Source organism: Nicotiana attenuata, chromosome 8, assembly GCF_001879085.1.
Source record: "Nicotiana attenuata strain UT chromosome 8, NIATTr2, whole genome shotgun sequence".
Classification (NCBI taxonomy): Eukaryota; Viridiplantae; Streptophyta; class Magnoliopsida; order Solanales; family Solanaceae; genus Nicotiana; species Nicotiana attenuata.
Genome location: NC_031996.1, coordinates 17,236,814 through 17,251,178, shown reverse-complemented (window position 1 = coordinate 17,251,178; position 14,365 = coordinate 17,236,814). Strand labels below are relative to the sequence as shown.

The following is a 14,365-nucleotide window of genomic DNA, read 5'->3' as shown; positions in this document are numbered from 1 at the left end:
AATCCATATATAATCCAAGTATTTAACTCAAAACTAGTAGAAACCACTTACCTTGACATGGATGAGAAAGATGGAGCTCCAAAATCGCCCAAAGATCGGCTCCCATAGAGAAAATGGGGTTGAAATGAGCTAATCCCCCATTTTAAACAACCTTATTGATTCCAGCATTTCCGCACCTACGGCCACTTGACCGCTTCTGCGGTTCCGCAGGTGCGAGCTACCATCCGCTTCTGCGGTCCTCCTCCAAGCCTCAGCTTCCGCATCGGCGCTTCTCTTTCCGCAGGTGCGGTCCCGCATCTGCGACAAGTCGACCGCATCTGCGGTCCCAGCCTGGACGGCCCATTTCCGCTTCTGCGACCCAAGGGTCGCTTCGCGGCTCCGCACCTGTGGCCCAAGCCTCGCAGGTGCGGTTACACCAGAAGGCAGCTGATCACTTCTTCTTCAAATTCTAAAATTGATCCGTTAACCACCCGGAATCCACCCGGACCCTCAGGACCCCGTCCGTTCACACCAACCAGTCCCAAAAGACATTACGGACATGCTCGAGACCTCAAATCATATCAAACAACGCTAAAATCATGAATCGACCTCCAATCTAAGCTTAATGAACTTTAGAATTTCAAACTTCTACATTCGATGCCGAAACCTATCAAATCACGTCCGATTGACCTCAAATTTTGCACACAAGTCATATTCGACATTACAGACCTACTCCAACTTCCGGAATCGAAATCCGACCCCGATATCAAAATGTCCACTCCCGGTCAAACTTCTCAAAAACCTTCAAATTTCTATCTTTAGCCAAATGACTCCAAAATGACCCACGGACCTTCGAATTCACTTCTGATCGCGCTCCCAACACCAGAATCACCATACGGAGCTATTCCCTGACTCGGAATCCCAACCAGACATTGATAACACTGAAATGCACTTCAACCCAAACTTATGAAATTCCTCCAAAAATGCTAACTTCCACAATAGGTACCGAAATGCTCCCGGGTCTTCCGAAATCCGATCCCGATATACGCCCAAGTCCAAAATCATCATATGAACCTACTGAAATCTTCGAATCCCGATTCCGAGGTCGTTTACTCAAAAATCCAATCTTAATCAATTCTTTCAACTTAAAGCTTCCGAAATGAGAATTCTCTTTCCAAATCAACTCCGAACTTTCCGGAATTCAATTCCGATCATGCGTACAAGTCATAATACCTGAAATGAAGTTGCTCATGGCCTCAAAGTGCTGAACGACGCGCTAGAGCTCAAAACGACCGGTCTGGTCGTTACAACAGTAGAATACAAATTATATTTTTAATATGTTGCCATTAATTATTATTATTTTATTGTTATTATTATAATTATAATTATTATTGTTGTTGTTATTTGAATATTTTTTTGTGTGGTAACTGAAATATTTTATTTACTAGGAAAAAATATGTATATTCAAAACTAAAATCCAAAGTCGGACAGGACCCCAGCTTTTACGGAAGATTAAAACTCAAAAAAGCACGTAGACTACCACCCATTCCCCTATATATATATATATATATAATATTACTCATTTTAGACTTTATGTTGTCCCTTATTAATTTTTTTCTATGAGCATAATGTGAACCTCTTCATTCTCTAAAAGAAAAAGAAATTTAAGTTTTTGATTTGCTTTATTTGACAAATCTTTGTTGATATAAGATTCTTTTTGTGTTTTGTATATTTTGTATCAGGTCATATAAATAAGAATAATATTTATAAAACATTCTTCATAGAAGTCCTTATAAATTATAATAAGACATTCAAGGACTTTTATGAGTAAGATTTCTTTCTTTATTCAGCTAGCTAAATAAGATCAACATCCGTTATCTTCACGAGTTTATACATTTTCGTTAATTTTTATTTTATATGCCAAATATATTATTTAATAATATTTATGTAATTTATAAAAAATGTATTAATTGATATAGTGTACACGCGCAAATCGCGCTATATATATATTTAGAGGTACAGACACAGCCCACAACAACCGATGGCATTCGACACGTACTAAGCTTCGTCCCATGCGCATGGCACCTTGCAGCGCTACTTGCACGACGCTCAGCCGTTTCGTTGCCAAAAGCCATCCGCTAACACGAGCGATGCCAGCACCAGGCACAACCCACAACAACCGCACCGCATTCGACACGTACTGAGCTTCGCCCCATGCGCATGGCACCTTGCGGTGCTACTTGCATGATGCTTCGCCGTTTCGTTGCTAAAAGCTAGCAGCTGCCACGAGTGATGTAGCAACCGGGCACAACCCACAACAACTGATGGCAATTGGCATGTACTGAGCTTCGCCCCATGCGCACGGCACCTTGCGGCGCTACTTGTACGATGCTCCGCCATTCTGTTGCCAAAAGCCATCAGCTGCCAAGAGCGATGCCAGACACAACCCACAACAACCGATGGCAATTGGCACGTATTGATTTTTTTTCTATGAGCATAAAGTAAACCTCTTCATTCTCTAAAAGAAAAAAGAAATTTAAGTTTTTGATTTGCTTTATTTGACAAATCTTATTTGATAAAAGATTCTTTTTGTGTTTTGTATATGGTCATAGAAATGAGAATAATATTCATAAAACATTCTTCATAGAAGTCTTTATAAATTATAATAAGACATTCAAGGACTTTTATGAGCAACATTTCTTTATTTATTGAGCTAGCTAAATAAGATTAACATACATTATCTTCACGAGTTTATACATTTTTCGTTAATTTTTACTTTATATGTCAAATATATAATTTAATAATATTTATGTAATTTATAAAAAAAATGTATTTATTGATATAGGGTACACGCGCAAAGCGCTATATATATATATATATATATATATATAGAGGCACGGACACAGCCCACAACAACCGATGGAAATTCGACACGTACTAAGCTTCGCCCCACGTGCATGGCACCTTGCGGCGTTACCTGCACGACGCTTCGCCGTTCCGTTGCCAAAAGCCATCCGTTGCCACGAGTGATGCCACACCAGACACAACCCACAACAACCGCACGACACTCGACACGTACTGAGCTTCGCCCCATGCGCATGGCACCTTGCGACGCTACTTGCACGACGCCTCGCCGTTCCGTTGTCAAAAGCAAGCAGCTGCCACAAGCGATGCAGCAACCAGGCACAACCCACAACAACCGATGGCAATTGACATGTACTGAGCTTCGCCCCATGTGCATGGCACCTTGCGGCGTTACTTGCACGATGCTCCGCCGTTCCGTTGCCAAAAGCCATCAGCTGCCACGAGTGATGCCAGGCACAGCCCACAACAACCGATGGCAATTGGCACGTACTGGCACGTATTAATTTTTTCCTATGAGCATAATGTGAACCNTATATATATATATATATTCTAATAACTAGGATGTTACTCCTAATTCCCATATTAGTAAGGTAGAATCTTATACTGAAAATAATAAGTGTTGCCCAAATCCATCGATATTAGTGAGAGTGCTAGGATTGAGGATGACATAACAAACACAACAAAGAAACTTAACATGAATTGCATGTGATGTTCCTTATGTGTGACTGTTTGTTACGTTGCTTTCTCTCGAATTATGCATGCGATGCAAACACCCCCTACGTCACTGTTCACTATGCCATCAATATATAGCAACTTTTCCTTAAAACAACGTAACTCTCTCAACAATCCCACATCTGTTCTGTGGAGTTTGAGATTGTAAGTTCATAGCAAAATGAACTCAAAGAGTAGAAGTACCATTGAGGTTGGAGCTGATGGAGTTGCTGTTATCACCATTGTTAACCCTCCTGTCAATTCTCTTTCCTTAGATGGTATGTTAAGAACTTCATACATCTCCTTTTTTTTCCTTTCGACATTTTTCGTCATTGTTTCAACATTTTACTATATATTACGGGTTCGAGCCGTGGAATCGGCCAATAATACTTGCATGCATTAGGGTATAGGCTATCTACACCATACCAAAAGATGCGACCCTTCTATGGACCCCGAGTGAATACATGATGCTTTGTGCACCGAGCTGCCCTGCCCTAGAAGTTTCAACATTTTCCTAATATTAGATATATTGGAAACTTTTACATTTTAAATATATTTAATTTGTAGTTGTAAAGAATATTATTTCCCCCTGCATGAGGTGGGATGATTTTATTCTTAGAAATCCGAACTTTCTTGTCATGGTTTCTTGTATTGAGTTTCTCATAGTTAGTGTATGAGTCAAAATTAGGTCTAGTTTAGCCAATGCCAACGGACGAGCTGAGGCCGAGGTCGAAACCAAGTACAGTCCAGTGGCGAGGAGTCGCTAAAAGGGAGAGACCAGTGCCGAGGTCGAGTAGAGAGCAAACGGCTGCAACTGTTAGAATATTCCTAGGATCATAAATACTAATATTCTATTGAATATTCCCCCATATTTTACTTTTTTAGGTTTTCTAGGGATATCCCTTATAAATAGGAAGAGAGAGGAAACAAAAAGGGATTCTGAACCTTTATGAAAGAACATCCTGCAAAAAGTTGACTATCAAGAATATACCAATAGCTTGTCTTGTCTCTCTAATTTGATTCCATCACATAATATTCCTCTTTAGTTCACAAGATCCAAGAACACATAGTTCACTTCCATTGTCTGCTGCCACACGTTGTAGTCAGAGGAAGGAACCATCCGTCTCATCCAACATTTGGGTGACAAATTCCTTCTCATTACATTTAATGACATTTATCACATTTATTGCATGTTTTCATCCTCATATTTATTACTAGTCATTGAGCTTTAACTCGCATTTGCTGACTTGAACACGGTCCCATACCGTCCAAGTTGTTTAATTTCGGATCTGGAATTTATTACTTTTAATTTGGATTCACCCCTTGTCTATTTATTAAATTGCTTTAACTAAAAGGGCTTAAAACTTTTTGGTCAAACAATTTGGCGTCGTCTGTGGAGAGTTCCTAGTTAAAAAGTTTAGTTTCTTCTAGATCTAAAAAAAAACACAACAAAAGCCCACTTTTTCTTGTTTGCACAAGCTAACAATGGCAGGAAAAGGAGAGGAAAGACTGAAAGCAGTGATGGGTGTCACCACCAATCTCCTAGGCACCATCAACGAGGTGGACAGGGAAGACGAGGAGAATATGACGCCGAGCGCGTCACCCAGGCAAAGTGATTCACCTCCTCCTCATGGGAGTGTAACCGCTTCCTATGAGAAGGGAGTCTCCACGTCCACGACGGAAGAAGCACCGCCCGTAGTAAAAAAGTTATTGGAGGCGTGGCTGACAAGTTGTCACGACCCAATTTCATTATAGGTCGTGATGGCGCCTAACACCGTTGTCAAGCAAGCCAACCCGAAGATATTAGTGACTTCCCATTTTACTTTACCAAAACAATTCCAGCATTTTTTAACTTGAATTTAAAACAAGTGATAATTAGCAACGTAAAATAATAGTTATACAACCCAAAACAATAGTCTACCAATGTGCGTGCCAAGACCTGGTGTCACAAGTATATGGACATCTAGTAGAATATACAAAAGAATAAATCTATCCTACTGTCTGAAATAGAATAGACAGTCAAAAACAAAGAGAGACTCCATCATGCTGCTGAACGTCGTAGGAAGGGAGCAGCTCACCGTGGAATCTCGGCCTACTATCAAGAATGCGCACCAGACTGGTAGCCAGATGTACCCGCCTCAGATCATGTACAATTAAGTACAGAAGCGTAGTATGAGTACATAAACAACATGTACCCAGCAAGTATCCAGTCTAACCTCGAAGAAGTAGTGACGAGGGGTCGACTTGACACTTACTAAGGTCAATGCCAATAGTAATAAAAGATTACACTACGCATGGATAACATGGACATAATAGCAAGCTCAAAATTTATTGAGAATAGCATATCAGTTCCAGTCATGTCTTATATTAGTTGCACTTTAGGGCATTTAACAGAGTAAGTCATGGATAAGATTCCATATAAATATCATGCGCACATTATGCCGAGATCGTACGGTCCGGTCCAACATAAAAGAAACTGTGCACTGCCAGAGGGTCGAATGGCGCGAACCATAGATGCATCTATTTCTACCGCGGCGATCGGCCCGATCCACAAATATCAATTATCATCAAGAAAGCACATAAAGACACATTCATAGTCAAATAAATTCACACAAGTTCTCAAGTAAGTGCATAAGTTCATATATATTTATTTTCAATCCCTAACATGTCTTAAGTGATCTCATTAGCATGAAAGGACATAAACATTTGCAAGTATGGCATGATACGGGTCCTAAATTACCCGGACAATTAACTTAATAGTAGCTACGCACGGACTCCCGTCACCTCGTGCGTACGTAGCCCTCACAAATAGGAGCACGTAATCAGTTAACTCACCTATGGGGACAATTCCCTCTTACAAGGTTAGAAAGGAGACTCACCTCGCTCCAAAGCTTACTTCCAATATCAAGAACGTGCTCAAACCCTCAATTTGGAGCCGAACGATCCAAAACTAATTAAACGAGGAAGGAACTAGTCAATACAAGCTCAAGAGTTCACATTCTAACTATTAAAGTATTTTTCCAACCCTAAACACAAGTTTCTTAAACTCCATCCACGGGCACACGTGCCCGGATTCCGGAAATTTTTGAAGAAAGTTGTTCTCTATAACCTAAGGGTCAAGAATATATGAGTTCTACTTTATTCCTTAACAAATTTCGTAGTTAAATCTTATTTTTATCAAAACCCTAGGTTTTACTCTAATCCCATGATTTTTCACTAATCTTTATGTGTTAATCTATCCAATACCGAAGTATTAAACTCACAATAAGTAGAAATAACTTACCTCAATATGCTAGGTGAAAATCTTCTCTCAAGAGCCCCAAAATCGCCCAAGTTATGAGTAAAAATGAGCCAAAAATGGCTAACACCCGCAATAAATGAAGGTCACTGCCTTCAGTGATTTCTGCATCTGCGGTCCTGGGCCGCACCTGCGCCCACCGCATCTGCGGAAGAGTATCCGCTTTTGCGGAAATTCTGCTGGCCGGCTGGGCCGCTTCTGCGGGAAGAAAACCGCTTTGGCGGCTTCTGGGTTGGCCTACCTTGGCCGCTTCTACGGGGGCTCGACCGCTTCTGCGGTCTCGCACCTGCGGCTGACCAACCGCAAGTGCAGTTATGACAGATACCTGGAGCTTCAGCTCCTTCCAAAAATTTTCAACTTCACTCGAGCCTCGTCCGAGTGACGCCCCCGCCCGAACATACCGACAAGTTTGAAATCATAAAACGGACTCGCTCGAACCCTCGAAACGCCCGAAACAACGCTAAATCTAAGAATCACACCCTAAAACCAATTGAATCAAACTTATGAACTTCAAGTTCTTCAATTTACTTCCAATGCGACGAAACACACTTACACTACTCGGATTGACACCAAATTTTGCGTGCAAGTCTTAAATGGCAATACGGAACTATTCTCGGTCTCGAAACTCTGTTCGGACCTCGATAACACAAAAACCCGCTCCAAACCAAACATTTAAGAACTTCAGGTAAAATATCAGTGAAGTTTTATAGGTCAAATAAGTGTGCCTTTGCTAATGTCTAGTTTGAGCTTAAGTTGCACAGGGTTGTCTCAAAATGCCTCATATCACTAAGAGGATCTGTACGCTTTATGTGTGGCTTTTATCTCTTTCCAACTTCTAATGTGACACTTTGTTCTCACGCCTAACAATGACTTAGTTTGATTTCCTACATGCAGACTGTGTGATCTTATTGGGATTGGTGTTGCAATGGCTACTGAAGCTCAATTTGCACCAAGTATGCCCAATAGAACTTACAAGTCAATGCTTATTCCACTCATGCAACAAGATAAAAGATTAGGTACAAATTCGCTATTTTGAGATCTTAGGCATATTGCAAATGTTAGTTTCAAGTGTCACTATACTTAGAGATCATAACCCCTCCGAATGGAAGTTGGACACACTTATTGTAGGTGAAACGACTCAGAGAGGGTTCTATATATACGATAAAAGACGCAAGGCCAAGCCTGATCCAGAAATTAACAAGTATATTGACAAGGCAAGAGAGATTTCGGGTGTCACTATTGATCCTAAGGTTTCTCTTTCTCCTCTTAAGTTGCCCACTCCCTCTATTGATATTAAAAAGTAATTGAAATCATTCCTGTTTTACTCTAAGCTCTTATACTTGAGTGTTTTGGGCTTGATTCAGCTGGCAAAACTCTCGGACAAGGATATCGTCGAAATGATATTGTTCCTTGTAGTTAATGAAGCATGCAGATTACTTGCTGAAGGCATTGCCGTCAAACCTGCTGATCTTGACATTGCTTCTGTCATGGGAGGGTTCCCTCCTTACAGGTCTGTGCATTTATCATAGTGAATGTACGTGTGCGCGCGCTTCCTTCTTCCATGAAAACCATCATGGCTAGCAGGCGGATCTAGCCTTCTGACATGGGATTCAACTGCAGCCATAACTTTCGACGCACAACATAAATTATGTATAAAAATTCACTAAATTACAACAACTAGTAGATATGAACTCATAATTTTAAAGATACAATGGGTTCAATGGTAAGAGCCTAAAAGGCTGAAGCCATAGAGTTTAAATCCTGGATTTGCCTCTGATGACTAGAATAACGAGACTAAAATAGTGAAGAAAAAATATTGTAATAGTAATGAAGATCTGATTGAATACTTGTTGGCTAGGGGAGGGATCATATATTGGGCAGATACTCTTGGATCCAAATACATTTGTTCAAGATTGGTTGAGTGGGCAAGAATGTATGGGAACTTTTTCAAGCCTTGTGCCTACTTAGCTGAAAAAGCTGCTACTGTGGTTCCTCTGGTGAGTATCTTGGGATTTATTATGTTGTTTTTACCAAATTTGAGTACATTTTATAGCCTGATTATCTATCCTGAATACCTTCCACCCCCTATCCTTCTCATGTCTATAATATATATGCATTGAACTTTAACTTTAATACATGAGACAGTACTGTGTAGGGGATCCTTGGAGCAACGAGAAAGTTGTCTCCGAGGTCACGGTTTCGGTCTGTGGAAGCAGCCACTAATACTTGCATTAAGGTAGGTTGTCTACATCACACACCTTGGGGTACGGCCCTTCTCTAGACTCTCTGTGTGAACGCGGACACCTTGTGCACCGAGCTGATCTTTTATATGAGACAATACAGTGTACAATTTTTATAAAACAAGCCATTCAAAAGATAACTACAGATGACCATGAGATTAGTAGCCTAGCCTACCACAACAAATATTAAAATTCACTGATAGTGTAGGAATTTTAGACAAAATCAGTGTATGCATATAAGATAAATCCATATGCAACGTTGTTATTATTATGAGGGTTTTGAATTTTCGTTGTGGTCATTGCAGAGTACAACAATGGATCCTGCAAAGTCACGCCTATAAAATCAGTTATGTTTGAGCAATCTTCAATTTTCAGAACTATATTGTTTGTTTACTGTACTGCGGTGTGTTGGATAGATTTATGAATGTGGTTAATAATGTATTAATGGAGAAGGAAGGAATATAGATTACTTATGTAACTTAAAACTTAACCATCCCAGAACAATTTGGGAATTTCTTTAGCTGTCTGTCCATCTTTATGTTAAGTGCTTTGATACTCCTATATGTATAGGCTGTATAGCAGACCAATATAATTTTCATCAGCATTAAACATACATATAAAGCTCCATAAGATAGTATCGTGAATTTAAGTAGATTATTTGTTTACCTGTTGCTGAAAACATGTCTGAAATTATCCTAATTAGCTTTTGTTTTCACATTTAATCTATACATAAAATAATGGCAGAAGCAATTCACTGTTTTACCCATTAAATTAATTTGAAGCAGTTCCTATCCCATATCGGCTAATCAACATAACATGTGGTTTGTTGGAAAATTTGGTAGATATTGGATTATGGAGAATAAGATTTAGCTTGAGGCGTGTCAAAGACACCGTCCTTAAGGATATTTCGCCCACACCATGATAAATAAAATTAGGCGTATCCCCAGGATTCAACAAGCTCTTCTAGTATAACTAGGAGTAGAAACAACAAAAATTGAATAAAAGAAAACCCAACACAAAAGAAAAGAGAAGAATTTTTTTAACTTTGTTCACCCTACCATAATGAATACAATCAGATAGTTTTATATACAGTCCAAAGGAAATGGACATCTTATGTAATAAAAGAAACATTAAAATCCATTAAGGATTCACTGCCATCAAACATTATAAACATTTAAAACCAAAGAATCATTATTATTAAAGTTAATGAAATGTTATCAAAATAGACGTTAAGAAACAGTCATACAAGACCAATTTTTGGTCAAATTCAAAGTTATTAAAACATAACTGATTTTGATACTCACTCATGTTAATAAAACATCAATTTTCTTAAAGCCATAATGATAGCTATTTAAGGTTAGTAAATTGTTATATTCAAAGCTATTCAAATATCCAGTTATATATATTAAAATATATTCAATTGATTGGTATAATAAAGATCTATTGAAATAATATTAGAAATTATGCTTTATTTGAGAAATACTATCAGTTAGTATTTTGTATGTGGATTTTCCACTGTATTAGAAAGATACAGTGATGATATTGAATCTCTGATTCAGATGAGAAAAAACTAGCTAATTGTTGTGTGATCACCTTGGTGGGTATTATGATATTAAAATTGCCTGGCAGTTAAGTTGAATAAGCAACCTATTGACGTGTATTCCACTAGGAATTAAACCGACAAAGTTTGTGTCGATGAATTAAGATTGCCAAGGTGCAATAGCCATTGTAAGAAAATAAATCTTTCTATGAAAAAAGTAGACACATTTTTTTAAGATATAATGTCATAAAGCAATTGCTTAGAGATGAGAATTTTTTATACATATTATGTGTAGTCAAAAGAGGATTTGGCCAATCCTTTGACTTATAAGTGAAACATCGAGGGGTTGAGACTTTTGCCAATTAGAGATATATCAACAATGATGGTAACCCAACCTATGTGATTGGAGATCCCATGAAGTAGGTTCATATGGGTAATAACAAGTCATTAGTTGATCAAATGTGCACTATTAAATTACGTCTCTTCCTATGGTGTGTGTATATAGTGCAAGACTACAAAGAATGTGAGGCTGAGTTATTAAACTCTTAATCTAATAATCCATAGCCTATAGGTGGTGTATTATGCTGCAGAATACACTTGATGGATGCACCTATATGAGTGTGGAGCGGGGCCGTTCCTATGAAATTTGTGGCAAAATTTCTAGAGCACTCACGAAAACCAGCCTATTAGCGCAAAATCGCGATAAACAACAAAGTATGTGGGGGTATAATGTGATAGATAAGACACTAAACTTACATAAGAATTCTTGGTTCATAGAAGTTTTAAACTTCACCAATTTTTCTGTAAGTTTAATCTTATTTTATCTAGGTCTGGTTCATAGTCCAAGAGACACCAGATTCGACGCATTATGCTCATTTGTGAAAACCCAGCGAATTTTTGTTTATTTTACTCTATTACTTAATATTCTTTTTGAGTTATGTGGGGGATTGTTGGAAAAATAATTTGCTAACTCAAAAAGAAATATTCAAATTAATGTCTTGGTCCATTCTTCTAATACAAAAATTTTTCCAACATGATTAGCTTTAGAAGAGCTTTACAATTGACAAGCTTAGTAACGATAGCTTGGTAACTTCAGCTATACGAGCCTGAAGTAGCTTGTTTCGTAATTGCTGAATTTCAGTATTCTAGGAGCTGAAGTTTTGTTTATATTTGCTGAACTTAATCTATCTATTTATATCTATATCTATATTTATATCTATCTATCTAATTATTATAAAAGCACGAATAATTTATGTTAAATATTGAACGACTAAAATATCCCCAAAATATTGATTGACTTTTATGCCCTTAAATATTTGTATAATATAAGGATCTAATTGTAAATTACCTAATGATGGATCCGGAATTCTTTTTCGACTTAAATTACATATATACCAACCCTACAAAGTTCATTCTACTTGGATTAAAAAGGCATGTCCATAATTTTCTTTTAAAAAGAATTATTATTCATAATTCCAAAAAAAAAATATTGTGGGCGAATAGGATATTTACGTAGCATATTATAAAGTCAATACAAGATTCTTCCTCACAATGTGTTGTATTTGATAAAGAAAGAGTCTATATGCTTAATTTCCCTTCAGTACGGCAATTCCGGAATGTGAGAATTTTGAGTTCTATTTGGAGAAGGGAATTTTTTTTAATTAATTTAGGGATCTTAAATTTTTACAAATATAAAGAAAAATTTAGTATTAAGCTCTAAAAACATTTACGAAATTTTAAGTTAAAGTAAAAAAAATCTTACAACCCTTTAAAATCTTAATTTATATTAGCTCATATAAAGTTAAAAACTAAATTAAGTTAGATATCTTTTATAACTACTTTATGTTCCTAAATATTATAAGTTACTACATAATTCAAATAATTGAGTCAATTTTAAAATATTAATTAATAAAAAATCATTAAATATTAATTTTTAAAATATAAAATCTAATTTAAAGGAAAAATACGGGTGTAAGTTTCTATGAATATCTTTCTTTTACATGACAGTAAAGTGGTTCTAATAATGCAGATGAAACTTAAGTAATTTTATTATCTTTGTAAGTTAAGACGATATCATTTTGAATTCAAGTATTTTGTTTATGTAATACTATTAATTTCTAGATTCAAAATGATTGTCGTATTTTGATCACGTCAATTACTCTACAATGATCATTTAATCTTGTAAATAATTTGTTGATAAATTTAGTTAGTTGTTCTTTCACACAAGAGTTCTGACTAAAGATTTACGTGCAACGCACGCACATAATGACTAGTTATTTGAAAAGTTGATACAATAGAGCGCCCCTGCAATTTTTACCAAAAAAGAGGTAAGTCTAGCGACAAGTGGACTCTATATGGAGACCATTTTACTCCTTAGTCCTTACCATCAAATGTCAAGTAATAAAAGTCTAAATTATATACACAGAAACAAAATATTGATTTCTGTTATTCATGACTCATCTAAAAATCAATCTGTGACATTATTTGGATGCTATTTAGTAGTGGTTAAGTTGGAGGAAAATTTTAATATTCAAGAGAAACACTTTTTAATTTCTTCCCTTATTTTTTTTATTAGGTGAAAACTTAGTAAGGGGATGACTATTTATTCTAGTAAAGTTTGGCATGAGGAACGCAACATTTAATATCATAATTTGCCCTCAGGTCTTCTGAAATTTAGACTAATTTTATTTTGATTAACTATTCACAATTGCCCAGGGACGTCTGATTTCAAAAAAACTATTCCCGATTGATATTCGTTATTATAGTTGTTTGACCAATAAGTGTTAAGCTTCTTGTTGAACTAATTAATAAGAATATAGAGGATAAAATCATAGCCAAGAATAATTAACTTTAGATTAAACATCAAAGCACATTGAATAGGAGAATAAGATATAGTCAAGCCTATGAACTTTCAAAACTTATAGAAGATATCGAATATAAATAACATGCTTACATTCTTGTCCGTAATACAAAAATAAAGAAGGAACAGAGGGAATGCCATTGATAGTTGCAAGATCTATCATTATTGGTTCAAGAAAGACGATTACAAAGATTTGTCGCCAAGATCTGCAACTTCTTGTGTTTTTCTCCTATAGCCTTCTCTGGTTCTTCTGCATTTTTCTTCTGTAGGAGAGAGGCCCCCCTTTTTTTGTCTTCTTCCCTCCTATATATATCATAAGTATTTCCTTTTGTCCAATAATCTTTAGCCAGAGGACTTTCATCTCCTGATCTCACTTTGTGTCGCGCCCCTTAAGTATCGCGACGTACACTTTGCCGTACAAACTTTCTGATGGCTCGATCTTGGCGGTTGCGGAGATACTCGTCGTTATTACGCCTTTTGGATACGAACACGACTTTAGTCGACCCCTTACCATACCTTTTAGCGCTAATCCATGTGTGGTTAGATTTTGACCCATACAGTTAGTCCCTCCACCTGTTGGGGTCGCCTCTTGGAAAGCTCGATGGGCGGACTCTGTTGATTCAAAAATTGGGAGAAATCTGAACGCTTCATGCGAGGGGCGACAACCGAGGTAGCGACATGACGCTTCGAGAATTACGACGATTCAAAATTGGACCGTCACGTCAGTTGAGGATGTCATCAATATTCTCCATTCGTCATTATGGCGCACAATTTCTAGGCATTGTATCGTTTCCCGTTCCCTTTCGATTTTCTAACTGGCGGCTCTTGGTTTTCCCGCTCAAGGCACTTGTATCTCTATAAATAGGGGGGGG

The 14,365-nt window shown here is 37.3% G+C and overlaps 1 protein-coding gene across 2 annotated transcripts; it reads left to right on the top strand.

The window, feature by feature from the left end:
* On the top strand, window positions 3,698-9,613 carry LOC109231800 (peroxisomal fatty acid beta-oxidation multifunctional protein MFP2-like). Of its 2 annotated transcripts, XM_019397436.1 has the most exons (4): window positions 7,757-8,103; window positions 8,218-8,363; window positions 8,712-8,850; window positions 9,399-9,613. In XM_019397436.1, the coding sequence occupies exons 1-4, from the start codon at window positions 7,909-7,911 to the stop codon at window positions 9,432-9,434; spliced, it is 516 nt and encodes a 171-aa protein (XP_019252981.1). In that variant the 5' UTR covers window positions 7,757-7,908; the 3' UTR covers window positions 9,435-9,613. The 2 variants fall into 2 exon arrangements, 1 of the variants encoding a protein (XP_019252981.1); XR_002068840.1 differs by lacking the exons at window positions 7,757-8,103; window positions 8,218-8,363 and adding an exon at window positions 3,698-3,833.